Source organism: Solanum verrucosum, unplaced genomic scaffold (genome assembly GCF_900185275.1).
Source record: "Solanum verrucosum unplaced genomic scaffold, falcon-dt-bn FXZP01000170.1, whole genome shotgun sequence".
NCBI lineage: Eukaryota > Viridiplantae > Streptophyta > Magnoliopsida > Solanales > Solanaceae > Solanum > Solanum verrucosum.
In genome coordinates, this window is record NW_026020395.1 from 1,349,326 (window position 1) to 1,365,690 (window position 16,365).

General features: G+C 36.3%; 1 protein-coding gene across 3 annotated transcripts; it reads left to right on the plus strand.

Moving 5' to 3' along the window:
- Nucleotides 1-3,509: 3,509 nt before the first annotated feature.
- Nucleotides 3,510-16,158, plus strand: LOC125839297 (putative callose synthase 8). 3 transcript variants are annotated; one of them, XM_049518285.1, is made up of 41 exons: nt 3,510-3,875; nt 4,324-4,424; nt 4,647-4,768; nt 4,880-4,972; nt 5,063-5,159; nt 5,326-5,445; nt 5,641-5,733; nt 5,828-5,919; nt 6,037-6,163; nt 6,623-6,760; nt 6,839-6,915; nt 7,019-7,172; nt 7,966-8,091; nt 8,198-8,315; nt 8,428-8,756; nt 8,877-8,929; nt 9,020-9,080; nt 9,213-9,294; nt 9,383-9,432; nt 9,526-9,612; nt 9,679-9,819; nt 9,902-10,005; nt 10,086-10,170; nt 10,250-10,410; nt 10,605-10,728; nt 10,825-10,919; nt 11,000-11,138; nt 11,284-11,435; nt 11,563-11,672; nt 11,778-11,897; nt 12,000-12,068; nt 12,157-12,325; nt 12,427-12,538; nt 12,747-12,866; nt 12,950-13,065; nt 13,259-13,342; nt 13,856-13,968; nt 14,053-14,282; nt 14,374-15,222; nt 15,427-15,612; nt 15,722-16,158. In XM_049518285.1, the coding sequence occupies exons 1-41, from the start codon at nt 3,641-3,643 to the stop codon at nt 15,947-15,949; spliced, it is 5,862 nt and encodes a 1,953-aa protein (XP_049374242.1). In that variant the 5' UTR covers nt 3,510-3,640; the 3' UTR covers nt 15,950-16,158. The 3 variants fall into 3 exon arrangements, with proteins under 3 accessions (XP_049374242.1, XP_049374240.1, XP_049374241.1); XM_049518283.1 differs by lacking the exons at nt 3,510-3,875; nt 4,324-4,424; nt 4,647-4,768; nt 4,880-4,972; nt 5,063-5,159 and having other exon boundaries at nt 5,883-5,919; XM_049518284.1 differs by lacking the exons at nt 3,510-3,875; nt 4,324-4,424; nt 4,647-4,768; ... (2 more) ...; nt 5,326-5,445; nt 5,641-5,733 and adding an exon at nt 5,755-5,770 and having other exon boundaries at nt 5,883-5,919.
- Nucleotides 16,159-16,365: the final 207 nt, after the last annotated feature.

A 16,365-nucleotide genomic window follows, 5' to 3' on the forward strand; every position in this document is an offset into this window, starting at 1 on the left:
CAAAAATTTAATGGATTCATCAACCGTCTCTAAATTTTATTGCACATAAAACTGTTCTTATGGCAATTATAGATGGAGGAAATAATTTTTTCTTTCTCTGGTGGCCTCTTATCAAAGGTGGTAGATCAAATGGTTAAACTTTTACTATTGATCAAATATTAAAACTTTAATGTGCTTAAGAAGAGAATATGATAACAATTTATTGAGTATGATTTTTTTTCTCTTTAATATTACAGGGCATCACGAGGGTACTATAGTAGTTAGAATTTGATTTTAGATTAATGTTCCATCTATGAATAAGGGCACAAGTCGAAGGAAATTTTGGATTTGTTTCCTTTTTTTATAACAGTGATGTCTGACCCAACTTGCACGTACCTCGACTATTTTACGGGGTACTTGTTATCTTCCACCAACATAGGCACTGGAGTAACTCTGTCATCAAGACAGGAGTCATCTGGCATTTTCTCTATTGAACCCAAGTCTCCCAACTCCCATGGTTTGCGGTACTTCATTGACCGCTAGACCAAACCCTCAGTGCACTTCCATGGTACTTGTATAGATGCTAAAACCCCATTGCAAATCCAAAAGATTTGATATTGCTGCTATTATCTCGCAGTGTGTTATTTTTCTTAATCATTAGTGTTGATTGTAATAGTCCTCGAAAAACTTAATTGACAGAGATTTGCATTATTAGCACTAGCATCACAACTTTACTTATTCAAGTTCTAGTTGCAGCTACAAAGGAGTGCAGAGTGGAGAACTCCACAATTGGTGGTAGAAAAATGCTACACACCAATGGTTTCAAGTGTAGAAATGCAATAGAAGTTTAATCCACTATGCCAACAAAATCTCATATTTGTGACTGTCATTCATAAACCATTCACTGTAACAAGTCACGGTCACATAGAGCTTATTCCATAGACAGTCTATTCAGCATTCTATAATTATGCACTAAAAATAAATTTTTTCATGTTGCAGGTTCCAAGTTGGAGCAGCTGTGGTGATCTTTAAGGAACTTGGCAACCAGAAGCAGAGTGATCACAGCCAATGGCAGCTTTTCCCTATTCACAAGTTGAAATGATCAAATGTGTTTTGAGACTGCTGCTGATTTAGCTATGTAATGATTTACTCGGTAGTTTTCACACAAATGACGTCACTCTTTGTTGAGCAAGGTGATGCCATGAAAACTACAAAAGTGAACTTCAGGATCCCAGCAGCATGTATGTCTACCTTTGACATCCTTAGTGTAGCACCTGCCATGTTTCTCAAACACCGAGTTCTTGATCCACTTAGGTTTAAGAGGAGCAAGTGTGACCACACCGAGCTAACTCAACTTCAAAGGATGTGAATTGGACTAGTCACAACGGTGATGGCTATGCTTTCTGCAGGAATTGTGGAGCACTATAGGCTTACTCAAGCTATAAATGACTGCAAATACAGTGAAGGCTCTAGCTCGGTAAAGTTACCCTTGCTCTTCTTAAACCTATTGACAAGTGGTCAAGAACTCTGTGTTTGGGAAATATGACAAGTGCTACACTAAGAATGTCAATGGTAGATATACATGCCAGCTGGAATCCTGAAGTTCGCTATTGTAGTTTTCATGGCGTCTCCTTGCTCAACTAAGACTGGTGTCATTTGTGTAAAAACTACTGAGCAAATCATTATATAGCTAATTCTCTATTAGCTATGTAATAGTAGTCTTTTCCGACCAAAAAACTATCTATTAGCAATGTAATAAGAGTTTAATCTATACACCTTCCATTTTTTTGTAAACATTATCAGGTCTATCGAAGGATTTCTACGTTGTAAACCTTTTTAAAAAATGAAATTTTGTACTGTTGAAAATACAAGTAATTGCCTGCTACATCAGGAAAAATAATTTGATGATATAAAAATCTCACGGACCCTCTTTTAATCCTTAACAGGGAAGAAATAGCTAAATGCAGTAATATAATAGGTTACTTTTCCAATGTCTCAAGTACTTATTGATTGGCCTATCAGTAAGAAATCTGAATTATTTCTCTTTTTATTGTAATTGTGTATATAGTCTCATGGTCTTTTTTAAAGGTTAATAAAGCTGAATACCCCGCAGGGTCCCCATGACTCAACAACATTGTAAGAGCATTTTTTGTGTCAATTGTTTGGTTGTGAGTATTAAAGAAAAAGGTAGGTGAAGCTTTTTCCACTCAAATAAAGTAAACCCTTTTATTAACTTTTGCTTAATTGCTTCAAGTCTTAAGTGTATATTGCTTAAGCACATAGCTTTCCTATTTGTTTTACTTTGTTGAATCTTGCCTGGCTGACAAGTTGTAACCCATAAATCTGATATATGGCTTCTTCTACTTTGCAATTAAAGTAGCTTTGCTAAGACATAATAAGACTTCATTTTGTAAAGTAGCTAATCACTCTTTTTCATTAAAAAGAAATCAAGAAAACCATTAGAAAGGATTATCACAGTCGTGTATAGATCAGCTTACATGCATCTCACCTATTTTACTGGGTATCTATTATCATATTAACATAGATACGAGATAACTTTGATTATGCTTACTGTACATATCACTACAGATCTTACTTATGAAGATTATACTAGATAAGTTGTAGTATAACTTTGTCTACCAAACATTTCGATAGATGAGAAGAACTACCTAATATTTTGGTAGTCGTTTACTTCATTGACTGCTAGATTACCTCATAAAGGTATATCACTCTAGGCTAATCCTACATCTATAAAATAGAGAGGGATGCTAGGTATAAAGGGAAACAAGCTGACCCTGACATGCATTTTAAAGTTGTGCGGACCTAGACTTAAAGCGGACATCATCATTAACGGGCTGGGCTGTTAATATGGTATTACAATCACTCCGCATGCAGCCTTGAGCAATGGTATAGGACAACACTGCAGATGTTTCCTTTTTGTTTCATATTCTTGCAGTATCAGTTAAATCAGAACCCCAGCATTCTATACAAGTCCACTCTCTTTGTATTTTCAACTCTGTACTAAATTTGCCTTAAAGTTAACTTGATACAGAGAAATTTTAACAGGGAAAAAGTAGAACTAAACAAAGGTGAGTTTATTTTAAGGCTGAATATATCGACAAACACTCAAATTGCTACATAATTTCATTGAGCATCTGAACACATGATTATTTTGCACATTATACACATTTCAAAATTTTGAGATGGAACTGTTTAATACAAACACTTTATCCTGATGTTCAAGTACTCAATCAGGATAGACCCTAGTTCGAGTATCTAAATAAAATTTACTGACAAGTTTAAGGGCTCATCCATGTATTCCGCCTTATTCTGAATGGTTTCTTAATGTAATGTCATGCCTTAACCAAGTGAACAATGGCTTTTGTTGGTCCCATTTCTTTATAGTATTATTTTAACATTAAAAATACCTGCTTAGAAGTTCATTCAACTTCCTTTATTGTTTTCCACAGTGATAAAGCTCCCTCTCCCATTTAGAAAACACAAATATCAAAAGCAAAAGTGAAAAAGATTACATCCCAAAAGCAACCAAAAAGCAAATTCACACTTTGACACCAAACCAAAAAAAACATGTATATACAGTCAAGATCCTATTTTTATATTCTCAATCTCATGCATACTTGTTCCTCTTCATTCCCAAAAAATGGCAGAAATTGTTCTTGCAGAACCAATTCAAGAAAGTACTGCTAGTACCAGCAGAAGAGCTTATACCACAAGCAATGAAAGACCCTATACTAGATCAATCACTTACGGGCGTGATCATGTGCCTGAGCCCTTTGATAGTGAGAAGTTGCCAGTGACTTTGATTTCGGAGATTCAAAGATTTCTTCGAGTAGCTAATCTTATCGAGTCAGAGGAGCCTCGAGTGGCTTATCTTTGTAAGACTTTATCTCAAAAATTTCTTGTGTGATGATTTGTTTTAGCTGTTATAGTGAAAGTGGCAGAGTGCCATTCTTGTCTGTAAAAAAGATTATGAGTATAATTCGTTGAATTCGAAGAGGTAGTTTTATTATTACATGTCTGTGTGCATGCAAAAACAGTTGAAGGATCCACAAGCTAGAGATTTTCCAATTCAACTTTCCCAATACATTTCTCTTAGATAGTACTCCCTCCGACCCAAAATAATTAGTGTGCTTTATCTCATTTCACACACATTAAGAAAAATAGTAAATATAAGGTATAGTTTACTAAGTTAATCTGCTTATTAGACGTTTCTTGAGAATTGAGCACTATTAATCATAATTTGGGTTTCTCATTCTTCTTCTTAATGTTATAGTACTTATTTTCTTTTTGGTGATAAGTGGTTAATCCAGTTTTCTTAATCAGGTCGGTTTCATGCATTCGAAGTAGCACATAACTTGGATAGGAATTCGAATGGCCGAGGAGTACGACAGTTTAAAACTGCCCTTCTTCAACGACTTGAACAGGTACACTCTTATTCTGCAGAAAAAAGGATAATTACTCAGTTACTCAATCTGATTGTAAATGTCAATATCAAATTTTGCTTCAATTCTTCGTGGTCGACTAACAATTTCATCCCGAGACATACCATTACACAGTTTAAACTGAGTTAATAGTATTTGTAATAGTTTCGTGGTACTGTCTAGATTCATGCTATTGAATTGCCACGTCTGATTTATGAATTATAGGATGAAGAAGTTACCCTCAGGAAAAGGAAGGAAAGGACTGATTTACGTGAACTTAGACGTGCTTATCGTGAGTATAAAGACTTCATAATCAAACATGGTGGGGAGAGTAATCTTGAAAATAGGTAATAATTCGACTCGGTTAAGAATTATCTTTGGTACAAGAGTGCTGATGTCCTTAAAATCATCAGTACTTATTTCAGTAATATTCATGTTCTGTTCTCTTACTTGCACAGAGAAAGGCTGACTAAAGCACGTGTCGTTGCTTCAGTATTGTTTGAAGCATTGGATACAGTTTCCAGAGCAGCAGGTGTTGAGGTTTTGTTTACGCGATTTCCTTCTCTTATTACTTTGATTAGCTCAATCTTTGGTTTACTTGCTAATAGAACGTTCCATGTATCTTCTTATTAGGCTGGGAGTGAGAGTAGCGATGCCAAATCTGAACTCTTTGTGTCATATAACATTCTTCCACTTGATCAAGGAGGAATTCATCACGCGATCATGCAACTCCCTGAGGTATGTATAGATAATTCTATGAGTTTGGCTGGCTAAATAGTTTTGACTGTGGCAGTTACTTCCATCTTTTTGCCCATGTTAGGTGAAAAAAGCCTATTTATTGGCCAATTTTGTTTTCTTTCCTTCCATGTGGCAGCTCATATGTAATGAGCTTAATGTTCCACAGGTTAAAATTGCGGTTGCTGCAGTTCGGGATGTTCGTGGTTTGCCTTTCCTGGAAGATTGTCGAAAACAAGAAACCAACCTGGATTTGTTCAAGTGGCTTCAGTTTTGCTTTGGATTTCAAGTACTAACCTTTCTAGCATTCTCAGTTCAAATATTCTCCGTTCCACTACCGTTTCTTTCTTTATCCATTTTTGTTTGTGTCAACATTATAAAAGCTGGAAATCTCATCATTTCTTATGGACTTCACAACTCTAAGTCAAGCATTTTATCCTCCTATCTATCACATCAATAGTTAATATCACTTTTCTCTTGCCAGAAAGGGAATGTGGCCAACCAGAGAGAGCATTTAATTTTATTACTTGCTAACACACATGTTCGGCAGACTCAGAAGCAAGTATTAGTACCCAAGGTGCTGTCCTAGTGTTGCCTGGCTCTTTCTAGTTAAGGTGTCATTTCAATTTTCATTTTAATCGACTTTGTTACGCTTACTTTCCGGGTATTAGCTAGGGGATGTTGCTGTTGATGAGCTGATGAAGAAGTTTTTTAAAAATTATACAGATTGGTGCAAATTTTTGGGACGAAAGAGCAATATTAGGTAAGATAATCTGTGACATGACGATAGACTTTGAATTCCTTCTGCTTTCTGAAGTTATTTCTCTTCTTACTTCTTATCACTCTCTAACATATTTTTCGTTATCTCATGGCTCTTCAGGGTGCCATATCTGAAACAGGAGGCTCAGCAGTACAAACTTCTGTATATAGCTCTTTATCTTCTGATATGGGGAGAGGCTGCAAATTTAAGGTTTATGCCAGAATGCTTGTGTTACATGTTTCACCATGTAAGCTGACATTTTATACCATTTCTATAAAGGTGACTGTGTTCAAATACTTGTATAAGTTTTGGAGATTGAGATCCAATAAATATTCTCTTTCTTTGCCTATTGAAAATATATGACACTTGGGCCTAACTCAATCCGAAAAGCTAGCTTATGAGGGGGGGATTGCCCAAGTCCATATAAGCAAACCATCAGTCCATTCCCCCAACCGATGTAGGATTCTACCCCACTCGACTGGGAGCCCAAATAGGGATGAACCTGGTTCTTATATACCATGTAAAGATATGACACTTGAGTCTTAAGTCAACCCCAAAAGTTAGCTCATGAGGGGAGGATTTCCCAAAGTCTACATAATCAAACCACAAGTCCATTCCTCAACCGATGTGGGACTCTAACCCACTCTAACACCTCTATTTTATGATACAATGTAAATATGATGAAAAAACATATTCTCTCTTGCAGATGGCATATGAGCTGCATAGCATGCTAACTGGTGCTATAAGCATGACAACCGGAGAAAAGGTCATGCCAGCTTACCAAGGAGATTCAGAATCTTTTCTCAACAATGTAGTGTTTCCGGTGTATGATGTCATAAATAAGGTACTTCATAGTTTGGACATGCATTTACCTCTGATCTCCATAATTTCAGTTTCTAACCTTGTCCCTGAAACACTCAAGGAAGCTATGAAAAACGGAAAAGGAACAGCTGATCATTCGACATGGAGGAACTATGATGATCTGAATGAATTCTTTTGGTAGAGATAACTTTCTCTCAATGCCAATCTTATATTTCAGTTGAGAGACTCCTTAAATATGTCAGGAATTTGTTGTGATCCGCTGGTTGCTTCTCTGTTTCAGGTCTCCAGATTGTTTTCAAATAGGTTGGCCCATGCGTCTGGATCATGATTTCTTTTGTACAGAAACTCCAAATAATGTCAAAGATAAAAAAGAAAAGGCTTCTGCTTCCGACCTTCAAGAAAACAAGGATGCAAATGAAGATGAAGAAATGGGGGTAAGTTACCCTGTTGACATTTCAAATTAAAGTAAATAGTGTACATAGACACAAGAAAGCATCCTGGCGTTTCATTGATAATGCAAATTTGCTTTTTATCTCACTGTATCTCGTATTTGTTTCGTTAACTGCTTTTCCTTTTCTGTAAAATAAAGAAAAAATGGGCTCAAAACCTTTTTATCGCACGCTTCTACATAAGGTCTTTTGGAAGGGATACATGGCTTTTCTCTTTCAATGATGTAGCCTTCTGTCTATCAACGTATTGCATTCCTGTTTCTTATGTGTAGCATGTTCACATATTAGCTTGAAAGGTTCTCTGTATTGGTTCAAACGACTCGTGTATTTTATGATTTTATCAACTGAAATGGTTATTAATTGTATTGTAATTACAATTGAAATGATCAAAAAGGAAATGTGAGTTAATACATGCTCTAAGGTGGCTTTTGATGTGGCAACATAAGTAATTTCTCTCGTACATGCATGTCCGTCTTTACAATTTGCAACACCAGGACTAAGCATATTCAATATCAGTTCTTTTTTCCTTATGTTTAAGATAGTAAATTCCAAAATTGAAGGGAGCCTCGGAACAACGGTAAAGTTGTCTTCATGGACCTATAGGTCACGGGTGCAAACCGTGGGAGTAGCCACTAATGCTTGCATTAGGTTAGTCTGTCTACATCACACCCCTTGGGGTGTGGCCCTTCCCCAAACCTTGCTAACACAGGATGCTTCATACACTGGGCTGCCCTTCTAGTAAAATTCTAAAATTACAGTTTCATTCTGTGATCTTCAGATCCTAGTGGATGAAGTGCGTGAACCAAAGTGGCTGGGGAAGACAAATTTTGTAGAAATCCGCTCATTTTGGCAGATTTTCAGATGCTTTGACAGGATGTGGAGCTTTTTTATCCTATCACTTCAGGTCTGTTTGTGTAAGATAAGATATTAACAACAGCTTAAGTATACATTCTTACTAGGTTTCTAAGCTCCATTTTCTTTTTCTTAATTTCTTGACTGTTTTCTTTTAGGCAATGATAATAATGGCTTCTCACGATTTGGAGTCTCCTCTACAAGTCTTTGATGCAACAGTACTCGAGGATGTTATGAGTATCTTCATCACTTCAGCAGTTCTTAAACTTGTAAATGGTATGCCTACTAAGTCTCTTGTTATTTTGTTGTCCACCTTTTTCATCTTTTATTATCTACTTACGTATCATAACTTAAGACAAAACGTATGATGAGATTCTCATTCTTGCAGTTATTCTTGATATCATCTTTACATGGAAAGCTCGATGTACAATAGACCCTAATCAAACTCTGAAACATGTGCTGAGGGTGGTTGTTGCTATGATGTGGACCATCATTCTTCCCGTATATTATGCTAGTTCTCGTAAAAAATATACTTGTTATTCAACACAAAGTGGGAGTTGGCTTGGAGAATGGTGCTATTCTTCCTATATGGTTGCAGTTGCATTCTACTTGATGACCAATGCAGTTGACATGGTTCTATTTTTTGTGCCTGTGGTTGGAAAATATATCGAGACCTCCAATTACCGGATATGCATGTTCTTATCCTGGTGGACTCAGGTAAACTTTCAGTGTCCTGATCCTAGCATGCACAACTGTGTTGGAGAAAGACAGTCCAAAAGAAACTTGTTCTGTTATACATTGGTCAAATTTTCACTTTTCTTGGTTTTCGTAATGCAGCCTAAGCTATATGTTGGGCGAGGAATGCAAGAAAGCCAACTCTCCCTTCTGAAGTATTTCTTACTATCCCTACTCTGAGCCTATTTTTTTATTTGAAGTAATCTCTTGATGAGTTTCTCATTAAGCCTTATTTCTGGTTTTAGATATACCATTTTCTGGCTGTTCTTGTTAATAAGCAAACTTATATTTAGCTACACATTTGAGGTGAGTAGTTCTAAGGCTTCTTATTGGTTTACAAGTTAGTATTGCTAATTTGATCATTGACACGTCCATTAAATATTTGACACATCCATCTGTGCCCACAAGCTACTAGTTGACTTATCATGAAATATCCAGATAAAACCACTTATATCACCTACAAGACAGATCATGGCAATCGGAGTAAAAAATTACGACTGGCACGAGCTTTTCCCTAAAGGTAATTGTCTAAACCTTTTTATCTTCGTAAGTAGCTGAAGAGTGTAGATATATATGTAAATCCTCTGAAAGATTTTTTTCCAATTTAGTCAAGAGCAATGCTGGAGCACTAGCTGCTATATGGGCTCCAATTGTACTTGTAAGTTATATTATGATTTCATCTTCTGTTTCTGAAGCTTCGTATTTTTCTTTTAAACATAACAATCTTCCGTGCTGAATCTTGTTGTTTCAGGTATATTTCATGGATGCACAAATCTGGTATTCTGTCTACTGTGCAGTCTTTGGCGGAGTGTATGGAATCCTCCAGCATCTTGGTGAGGTGAGTTGTTTTTAGTTAAATTTTAAGCCATTATATGGATACTCTCAACTCTTTTATTTACCACAGATTCGGACATTGGGAATGCTGAGAAGTAGATTTTACTCATTACCTGAAGCTTTCAGTGATCGTCTTGTCCCACCCGAAGCAAAAGATTCTCGAAACACCTTAATGAATTGGCTCATCCCTTTGACGTTCCAATTCCAAAAGGTTTTTACCATTGAAATTTTTAAAGTTTACTTACTAATTTCTTTATAATTCTGTCTCATCCCTCTGGTGTTCCGTTTGGCAGAACTTTCACTTATCAGAAAGGGAAAAGAGCAATGTTGTGAAGTTTGCTCTTGTGTGGAACCAGATCATCAGTAGCTTCCGTGAGGAGGACGTGATAAGTGACAGGTTAATTATTTCTGTCTAGCTTATTTGGACATGCTGTTCTTTATAAAAAGCTAAGACTTTTGTGTAATAACTGACAACAGGGAGATGGATTTGATGAAAATACCTGTATCACCAGAATTACTCTCTGGTCGAGTTTATTGGCCCATTTTTCTTTTAGCAGACAAGGTACCATGTTAATCTTGAAGCTTTGTCTAGTTTGATATTAGCATTGTTTCTGTTTGACTTATCGTTGATCTGCTGGTAGCTTGCAAATGCATTATCTATTGCACGAGACTTTGAGGGAAAGGATGAAACGCTTTTAAGAACAATCAAGAAGGATACATACATGTATATGGTTGTGATAGAGTGTTATGAATCGCTGAAATACATACTCGAAATTCTTGTTGTTGGTGACCTTGAGAGAAGGTAATTTTTTAGACTATTATTTCAAATGCAATTTAATTCTGCCTTACTTTCTTAAACTCCGTGTCAAGTCAAAACCAGACAAACGAATTGAAACGGTGAGAGTACTAAAATCAATACTAGTGAAAGTGCTTTCTGCATTTTCATTTTTTTTCAATTTTAGACTCCCATTCATAACATGGTTGTCTACCTTTCAGGGTTATTTCTGGTATATTAGATGAAATTGATGAAAGCATTCAAAAATCAACACTTCTCAAGGACTTGAAGATGAGCCAACTGCCGGTTCTATGCGCTAAGTGTATTACTTTACTTCAACTTCTGGTAAATTTGCACACAAGCATCAACCTTTTACTCTCTTCCTATAACCAATTTCTTCATTTACTCATGCTTTCCGTATTGACACATTGGTTTATCAAGGTCGAGGGAAACGAAAGCCTTCATAACAAAGTTGTATTGGCAATTCAAGATATCTTTGAGCTTGTAACAACCGATATGATGTTAAATGGGTCAAGGTTAGATGCCTAAAGAATTTCAAGTCATAATAATACTTACATTTATGTTGTTTCTAACCAACCATCCTTCGTGGTTGCAGAACGTTGGAGTCACTTAATGTTCACCTGCATAGTGGGGAAGAGGTTGTTGAATATTTCGTCTCGATTGAAGCACCACTGTTTGCATCTAAGGATTCAATACATTTTCCATTGCCAGATAGTGATTCCTTATTGGAGAAGGTGTTCCAAATACTTCACTACTTGTGGTTTTGCGATTACTTATATCATGAAGGGTCATTTTTCAGCCATGATAGGCATACTTAAAAACATGTGTAGCTACACAAACCTATTGCATGTATGGAGACTGATTTAGTTTCAATTGTAGATCAAGCGGTTTCGTTTACTGCTTACTGTAAAAGATAAAGCACTGGATATACCGACTAACTTGGAGGCCCGTAGGAGGATTTGCTTTTTTGCTACTTCTCTGTCTATGAACATGCCAAGTGCTCCAAAGGTGCGGAACATGTTATCATTCAGGTCAGATTTCATCACATTACTTGATATTTTTGTCACTTCGCATAAAATTCCTACTCTTATGTGGAATTAAGTACATACTCAGGTTTCAACAAGTAAACTGACTTACAGGGACATGTTTACTATACAGTGTTCTAACTCCACATTTCATGGAGGAAGTCAAATTTTCAAAGAAGGAGCTCAATTCAAGAAAACAAGCTGGAGTCTCTATCCTATTCTATATGAAAAAGATATTTCCAGGTTGCCACGACGAAACTTCTCTATGACTTAAGAGAGTGAAAGAGAGCTTCTTCCATCTCATAAGTTTTGATTAACTAAATATTCGTATTAATTATATGTCCTCAGATGAATGGGAAAACTTTTTGGAGCGCATGGAAAAGGAAGGAATAGATGAATCTAGTGATGAAATTGAAGAAGAGGAGAGAAATTGGGCTTCTTTCCGAGGGCAAACTCTAAGCAGAACTGGTAGATTTATCTTTCCTCTAAAAGTTATTTCGATATAAGCTGAAATTTTGAATTTTGTCGTTACTAGAAATGTTCTTTGTTTTCTTTCGTTAACCAAAACAGTCCGAGGAATGATGTACTACAGGAAAGCACTGAAGTTGCAAGCTTTTCTTGACATGGCTGAGGATGAAGGTTTGTCATATTCAGATATTTTGATTCTCTCCCTACACCGATATTCGACTCAAGTGAACATCATCTGCATGTTTCTGTCTTGCACCAGATATCCTCCAAGGTTATGATGCAATTGAGAGGAAAAATGATACATTATCAGCTCAACTTGAAGCCATGGCAGACATGAAATTTATACATGTTGTGTCTTGTCAAATATATGGATTACAGAAGACTACTGGTGACCCTCAGGCTCAAGACATACTCAATTTGATGAAAAGGTACTTTTTCCAAGTGAAACTTTCATTCAGGGTACTTTTGTACTTGAACAGACTGTTTTCGGAAATTTAACTATGCTAATTTATCGATGTTTTGCTTAAAGGTACCCTTCTTTACGTGTTGCTTATGTTGAGGAGAAAGAAGAAATTACAGCAGACGGGCCACGAAAAGTTTATTCATCTATTCTTGTTAAAGCTGTTAACGGTTTTGATCAGGTATTAAAAAAGAATCCTCCAAGCAGTTGAAAACTGTCTTTTGCTTCATATTCTTGGATACTTCACTGTCAATATGCACATGACTTCTCAAGAAAATGCAGTAAGGAAGATCTATCTATTTGTTTTGTGTTATGTATCAAAATGAACAACAATGTCTTCTAATTCTTGGTCTATGCTTACTCTTACAAATCTTTTTCAACTGTTGTAGGAAGTATACCGCGTAAAGCTTCCAGGTCCACCAAATATTGGAGAAGGAAAACCTGAAAATCAAAATCATTCCATAATTTTCACACGCGGTGAAGCTCTCCAAACAATTGACATGAACCAGGTATTCATCAGCCTTAGGATTTTGAAAAAGAATAATCACATATATATATATATATATATGTTCTAATAGCTTGTTTTTTACAGGATAATTATTTAGAAGAAGCTTTGAAAATACGAAATATTTTGCAAGAGTTCCTGAAACACAGTGGTCGGCGTCCTCCCACAATACTTGGCATGAGAGAACACATATTTACAGGAAGGTCAGCATCTAAGAATTGTGTGATTACCTGATTATGAAACTATCTAGTACGTACATTATCAACAACAATATTTTTGTGTGTTATGCAGAACGAGTTTACTCTAGAAAGAGAAAAATAGATATTAAAAGAAAAAAAGACTAAAGAAGAGAATTTTTTGAGTAAAATGCTAAAAAAACTTTCATCCTGATTGCAGTGTTTCTTCTTTAGCTTGGTTTATGTCCTATCAAGAAACCAGCTTTGTCACCATCGGCCAGAGGCTTCTGGCTAATCCACTCAGGTAATTTAAGCCCTATATTTACATGCTTACTTTTATGTAATAGTGATCAAATGAATAATAAGGAAATTATCTTTGGGAGATAAAAGATAAGTTCTATATACCTTTGAGTTAATGGTAAAAGCATACCTAAACTATCACCTTTTCGAAAGTTTCATTCCTCAACTATCACAGTATCACTCCCTTTGTATTAAAACGCGTGTTGATGCTGAGTTAGCCTACACACACCTGTTGTCGATTAGGAACAAATATTTGGCCAACTCAGCATCGAGGTGTGTTTTAATACAAAGAGAGTGATAGTTTAGGTAGGTAAAGAGAACAATGGATAGTTGATGTATGAAACTCGCGAAAAAATGATGATTTAGGTGTGTTTTTGACCATTAACTGAATTTCTTTCCAAAAGTCACATGGTATTTTTCTTGTTTAGAAGCTCTTTGCATAAAGGAAACAAAAAAAGTATATAATGTTGTATTCAGATTGCTTACAACAGCTTTCCTTTTCCATCGAAAATTTCAGGGTCAGGTTCCATTATGGGCACCCGGATGTGTTTGATCGAGTATTTCATTTGACAAGAGGTGGCATTAGCAAAGCATCCAAAACAATCAACTTGAGCGAAGATGTTTTTGCAGGTTTTCTGTTAATGCAAAATGTTAACTTGACATCATAAAGTTGTATAGACTAGAAAACACATGACAGTATCTGATATAATGTAGGATTTAACACGACTCTGAGACGTGGACATGTTACATATCTTGAGTACATGCAAGTTGGAAAAGGTCGTGATGTAGGCCTTAACCAGATTTCAAAGTTTGAAGCTAAAGTTGCAAATGGAAACAGTGAACAAACAATCAGTCGTGATATGTATCGCCTTGGCCATAGATTTGACTTCTTTCGAATGCTCTCATGTTATTTTACAACAGTTGGCTTCTACTTCAACAGCCTGGTAACTACATTAAATCCTATAACTAATGTGCTTATGTTCTGATATGCTGATTTATATGTCTCTTTTAATTTCTGCTGTCAAAACTATGCAGATATCAGTGATTACGATTTATGTGTTTCTATACGGTCAGCTCTACATGGTATTAAGTGGTCTACAAAGAGCACTACTCGTTGAGGCAAAACTGCAAAACATAAAGTCACTGGAAACAGCTCTAGCTTCTCAATCATTTATCCAGCTTGGACTTTTAACAGGGTTACCAATGATCATTGAGTTGGGACTTGAGCGCGGTTATCTTAATGCTCTTAAAGATTTTGTTCTGATGCAACTGCAACTGGCTGCTGTTTTCTTTACTTTTTCCTATGGAACAAAATCTCATTACTATGGCAGAACAATTCTTCATGGAGGTGCCAAGTATAGACCTACTGGTCGTAAAGTTGTGGTTTTTCATGCCAGCTTCACTGAAAACTATAGACTTTACTCTCGGAGTCACTTCATCAAAGGATTTGAACTTCTGCTTCTGTTGATTGTTTATGATTTGTTTAGGCGATCATATGAGAGTAATTTGGCATATGTTTTAACTACATATGCAATATGGTTCATGTCATTTACTTGGTTGTTTGCACCATTTCTGTTTAATCCTTCTGGATTTGATTGGGGAAAGATAGTCGATGACTGGAAAGATTGGAACAAGTGGATTAATCAACAAGGTGGTATAGGGATACAACAAGATAAAAGTTGGCAATCTTGGTGGAATGATGAACAAGCTCATCTTCGTCATGCTGGGCTATTTTCGCGGTTAATTGAGATACTCCTTTCACTGAGATTTTTCCTTTACCAATATGGACTGGTGTATCACCTTGACATATCCAATCAAAGTAAAAATATTGTTGTCTATGTGCTCTCATGGGTTGTCATTGCTTTTATTTTCCTCTTGATGAAGGTAAGCTTCTTCCTGCACATTGCCTTTAATTTTCTGTGTCTCTTTTACAATGCTGATATACTTCACATCTATCACTTCGTTTTCTGGATTGCTTTGATTTGTTTTTCCTTGAGTCTAAGGTCTATTTGAGACTATACCCTCTCCAAACCCTATTTTGTGGAACTACACTGAGTATGACGTTGTTTTTCTTACTGAATTTTCCAGATGCTGAATATTGGAAGGCGGTTTTTAAGCGCAAACCATCACTTAACTTTCCGACTGTTTAAAGCTTGTCTTTTCCTAGGAGTTGTGGCAACTATTATTACCCTGTCAATCATATGTCATCTGTCAGTGAAAGATTTGATTATCTGCTGTCTAGCTTTTCTACCAACTGGTTGGGGCTTGATATTGGTAAGCCCAGTATATGTTCTTGCCTATTTCCTACACATACTTTCTCCTCTTCTCTGTCCTGTTTTTTGTCTCGTTTTTAATTGCGTAAATGGTGCTGTTTTCCTCACAGGTTGGCCAAGTAGTGAGACCAAAGATTGAAGGTACTGGATTGTGGCACTTCACTCGAGTGTTTGCTCGAGCTTATGACTATGGAATGGGTGTTGTTCTTTTTGCGCCTTTAGCTTCATTGGCTTGGCTTCCAATAATTTCGGCTTTCCAAACTCGGTTTCTGTTCAATGAGGCTTTCAGTAGGAGGCTGCAAATTCAGCCAATTCTTGCAGGAAAGAAGAAACATTAGTGATCTCTACTTTACACTACATAACTTGCATGTACACATATTGTTCTGTAACTGTAGAATAGCAAGATACTGGTAAAAACATGTTGTCACGTGGATATACTCCATAGGGAAAGCAATAGGATAGATAATTCTTTTATGTACAGGTATAGTTCTATAGTAGGCTATTGTGCATAGACATTAATGAATAATACACATTCTTAAAATCTCAAGGTTATCATCTTTCACTAGAGTGTTGGTCAAACCTGAAAAATAAGTTTTAACTTGAAACCACAACAAAACTTGAAGACTGACCCAATGCATAATGTTCGTTCGAGTCCCCTGCTGCTACCTCATCTAGAGTTTTAATGCTTTCACTATCTACCAGTTCACTGGTCCTTATTGTGGTGTCAGAATTCTCTATACCAGAGCTGGCAGTG